General features: G+C 36.3%; 1 protein-coding gene across 2 annotated transcripts in view; it reads right to left on the reverse strand.

Moving 5' to 3' along the window:
• The window catches only part of LOC138019537 (phosphatidylinositol-3-phosphatase SAC1-like), a 29,519-nt gene that overhangs the window by 19,298 nt on the left and 5,221 nt on the right, over nt 1-5,000 (reverse strand). For both annotated transcript variants that reach the window (XM_068866371.1, XM_068866373.1), the window contains exons 3-7: nt 4,610-4,687; nt 2,164-2,291; nt 1,895-2,044; nt 843-902; nt 416-449 (exon numbers count right to left, since the gene is read on the reverse strand). In XM_068866371.1, coding sequence (XP_068722472.1) covers nt 416-449; nt 843-902; nt 1,895-2,044; nt 2,164-2,291; nt 4,610-4,687 — 450 coding nt within the window. The remainder of the gene's footprint in view (nt 1-415; nt 450-842; nt 903-1,894; nt 2,045-2,163; nt 2,292-4,609; nt 4,688-5,000) is intronic.

Consider the following 5,000-nt stretch of genomic DNA (forward strand, 5'->3'; position numbering starts at 1 on the left):
TCAAAGACCCTACAAAACTGCAGGTGTTGGTTAGAGCCCAAGGCATTTGCGACCTACATTTTGTACAGCTTCAGCCATTGAAAGTTTGTTTCAGTGATTCTTGAACAAAAGAGAGACTGCTCGCATTCTAACCCTTTCGAGCCTCCTTAAAATTGTTCAAACCAGTTCAATGTTGACCTGTCTTTGTCTCATAATTATAAAATTATTATTATTCATTATGACAATCTGAAACAAAGGAAAATCAAAATTGAACTGGTTTAAAAACTTTCAACTAGGAAAAAATTGAACCACGACAAATACAGTACATCCCATGTCTCTTTTAGCAATAACTGATTGCAGAATAAAACAATATTTTAATACAAGAGGCATTCCAATTCTCTACGACACGAAGCATTATGAATCAGTTAAAGGATACAGCCATGCATAACAGGTAGAATAAACTTGTGAAGCTAGGAAGAATAGGAATGAAATGATTTAGCAGAGTCAAAGATGCAGTCTGAATAATAATAAGTTCAAAATCAAGTGAAAGAGCACGAAAGACTACCGGTAATTAAGAAGTATTTGTTGTCCCTTAACTTGCATTCAATGCAATCAAAGGTTTGGGTTTTCACTGCAACCAGTGACTGAAGCGGGGTGATAAGTCACATCTGTTATTTTTGGATTTCACTTGGCTGGGTTTCTGATTTTAACCGTTCACCACCTGTACATGTATGTCTTTGCAAACATGATTGGCAGCAGTACATGTAAATTAGATATATATATTAGTTGAAAGAAGAATTTCAAAGTCTGCATAGAAGGTTCATTAAGGTTTTTGTACGGTTTTCAACACAGTAGTGCAGTACCTCTGGTTGGACTACCAAAGGTCTCAAGAGGTGACCATTCCAAACAAATCTGGGATCAGCCTGCAAATTAAAACAGAAAGGCCAGTCACATACAAGGCAAATTACATTATGTTATACAGAATTTGACATGTATTATAGCAAAGGAATTAACATGCATTAACCATTATGTTTCATTGCCTGCTTTAACATGCAGGTTGCACTATGTGTTACAATGCTTATTAACCTAAGATGCAACTGCTCAATTTATAGTGAATCTGTCACTGGTACTGTAGTGAGAAAGGATACTACACTACACTGTAACTTGTGATGTGGAGAAATGAGTGCTTAATTTTTCTTAAATGTCAGACTTGATCAACATAAAAGGCCTTAAAATTTGATGGCATATTGCATATCACAGAGTTAAAGCTCTTAAAAAAGGAGCCTGTTTGAGGTATTTACCCCTGCTATTATTTTACCTTGTCTCACTTGGCAAGGTAATATAATTACATGTAGCAGGCCAAAAATTATAATTACAATAATAATTATTGTTATTATTCTGACGGATTTGCAGGAGTTGCTTGCATGACCAAGCAGGGAAAACTTTCAAGTCACCGTGAGTATGCTGAAAAAGTCTTGTTAAAAATGAAAAATGTCTGTGAATGTGTGAGTGTACTCGAGGAAGAGGGGGGGGGGGGGAGGAGGGGGGAGGGCACCTGGTATGTAACAGGGGATAGATGGGTGAAAAAAGAGTGGGGTAGGATAGAGGCAGTAGTGAAGATCACGGAGCCAGGTAGGATAAGTAGAAAGGAGATAAAACAAGTGTCTTCTTTTGAGACCCCTAAAAACCAAGTCCCTGTTTTCTGACTACACCCCAAAAAAGGAAAATCCCTTTTTTAGAGAGTTGATAAAAAAAAGTTTAAAAATTTAAACTGGTTTGAAAACAATGAAATGGTTTGCAAAAAAATGAACAACAACAAGTCATACATGTGTTTTTCAAAGCCTGAACTCCCTATTGTGATAATTCATACTCCATGTATTTAAGCAAAATTAATCATTACATTGACTGTACTTACTCTTTCGAACAAAGGCATTTGTAGGAAGTCTGGACTGGTTCGGGAAAGCCGCTGTAGTGTGTGTGTTAGATCATAAGTACAGGAGAAGTAAAAACTGTCAGTTTGTAGGACTGACTGCACCATTGATAAATACGTGGTGTTGTTTCGTTGCTGATGACAGAAAGTCAGAAAAAATATTTTATGTAACATCTTTCTTTTAAAAAGACAATTCACACTGCAATGTCACGGATTTGTTAACAAAAATATTAAAATTTTGAGCGTGAACATACTTGTTTCTCAGTGAGATGTAACGTTGCTCTTGGAAAAGCTAAAACATCAGTCCCCTTAATTTTCCAAACTTCATTTCCCTTGATGAGACCAACAAGAGTTTTCTTGGTAATGACAACAAGGTATGGACCTTTAATGATAAGAATGCAACATTTTAAAAATAAACTTAACATCAAACCAATTATTTTAATGTTTCATACCTTATCTCTTTAGTTTGTGGCCAATAGTGACTAAAGGTTGACATAAATTTGTACTCTGGCTCTCATTTTAAGGGTTAGGTCCATAACAAACCATTGCTCATGCTATCACAGAGGAAGATTATACACTGTAGTACGAGCATGCATGTACATTGGAGCATGTTTGACTTGCATTTTAATTAAGTCGTTGCCATGACTTTGTTGACCAAATCAACATAATAATTATTCCTCATCAACAAAATTTAATCATTAAGATAAGAAATAAACATTGTCTGTACGATTTAGTATAAACATTACATTCATAATAATTAATTGCAGGTAAAAATGAGTCTAATTGAGGTCAAAATACTTTTGCTTTAATCAAGTCTCACAGACATTACAAAGTAATTATTATTCGAACCAGGTGAAAGGAATAACTGAAGCTCAATTTTTCTGAAACAGATATGAAGTGAAATGTCCCAAACTTCTCTGGAATCGACAGGGTTTTAAAAGTAGGCAACTGCAGGTTTTGCATTACACACAAGGGGCTGTTAACCCTTTTTTATAAACTTGTTACTTTCAACACACCAAAATTCTCTGCTTCATTACTAAAGAATCCACTGACACAGCACTACACTTTCTTGACAAACCATGAACACCATAATTATGCAAGTACTGTGACCATTGTGAAATGACTCCTGGGTTCAAACAATTTGCTGCATATTTAATGGGGACATCAGTTTTCCAGTGAGAGATTAATGGGGACAATTTTTCAGTGAGTGATTAACCCACTGACTCCTGGGGTTTCCCCATTGACGAGCAAGTCTGGCCGGTTTTGGCCAGTTCAGGTGTCAAAGGGTTTAACCCATTCACTCCTAAACCAGCCATACTTACCTGCAGTATAACGCCAGACGATTTTACTCGTCAATGGGGAACCCCCAGGAGTCAATGGGTTAAGGTGGCTCAAACCAGTTTCAACACTTTCAAGAGAAACTAATAGAAGGATTGACTTTATTACATAACAGCAATGTTATGGTATCATGTGAAACATCAATTACTGCTGAGCAAGATGCAGTCATTTTTTGTGATGTAACAAGTTACCATGGCAACAGAAAAGCCTTGCAAAAACACCTTAGGGAAGTGGTCAAAACTACTACACTTGAACAGGACCCACCAAACCACAAAATAGATGGTGGTGTCTGCTTGCACCCCCCTTGCTTAACGTCAAAAGATGGTGTCTATATTGCATAGGCACCCCTCTATCCAGCAGTAAAAAATTACAGTGAGATTCAAACCTCACTTTTCTTGTTTGTCTAGTAATGCCAACTCTTGCTTGCTGAATATTCCTGTGTCAACTCAAATTTAAAAGCCAATAAAATGTTGTTGATAATGTTCATGTGATACATGTAAGTTCCAAGATAGGTGATGTCTTTGAGAACCCCCCTACCCCAAAGGTGGGTCCTGTTCGAGTATAGTAGCTTTGACCAGTTCCCTTATATTTTGGCTTTAGTTGCTCATTTTATCTGAAAAATGAACTCGGCGACCCCAATTTTTTATTCTACGAAAGTGATCAGCAGGCCAAGATGAAACTCTTTAAAAGTTTAAAAAAATTCTGTGGAGCGGATTCAGAGCTTCAGTTATTTAATTAAGGTGGCTCTGAATCCATTACACAGAATTTGTTTAAATTTTGCAGAAAGTTTTATTCTGGCATGCTGATAATTGCATTTCAGAAATAAATAATGGGGGTTCATTTTTGAGGTATGAGCAGCTAAAGCCAAAATATGGGGTGTTTTTGCAGGACTTTCCTGTTGCCACGGTTACCTACTCCTTTTCAGTAATAACTAGTGTTTGATATGGTACCATAACATTGCTGTTAAGTGATAAATTGTTGTAGTGTCAGTCCTTCGAATATGAACGTTTCTTTTAAGTGTTGAAACTGGTTTTAGCCACCTTAAAACAGCTGAAATGTTTTATAAGAACAGTTTGGAGCTCGATACATTGTACACTGCACCAGCCACTTCTACAATTCAGTCCCCTTCTACAAAACCTTTGAACAATGTCAATCCTAAATTATGTGGAGTCCTAAGGCTTTTGAGGTGTCAACAAACCTGCCAACAAATAATAATATCAAGCATTCCAAAAATAAATTATCTGTTCTCTCTCAGGTGCTACATATACCAAACCACCTAATTAACAAATACAGAGCCCTAGTACAAAATGTTCTGATGACCCTAAATTAGGCATGAAGGGCTTTCAAAATGTACCAACATACCTGCCAACAAATTGATGATTCCAAGTATTCCAAATATATCTCTACTCTCTGCAGAAGGGGGAATCTGTCCTTCATTGTCTGATTAAAGAAGTGAATACAGTGAAATATAGATTTTGGCTCTCTTTAAAAGAAATTTAAAAACAAATATTATTTATTAATGAGCCCACTACCAGAATAAGTCTCTTTAAGTTTCACAATCTCTTGTAAGTTGCTGACCAGCCAAAAAATATGTATGTATTATTTTTGATTCCTGCACCTTACAATGATCTACAAATTATGATTTGCCAAATGATAGAAAGGGGTCATATTTGTACACATGAATTTTATTAAAGGTTGAATATTCTAGCTTGAAGAGAAGGTTGATAGTCCCAATGGCCACCATATAAACTGG

Source organism: Montipora capricornis, chromosome 10 (assembly GCF_036669925.1).
Source record: "Montipora capricornis isolate CH-2021 chromosome 10, ASM3666992v2, whole genome shotgun sequence".
NCBI classification, from domain to species: Eukaryota; Metazoa; Cnidaria; class Anthozoa; order Scleractinia; family Acroporidae; genus Montipora; species Montipora capricornis.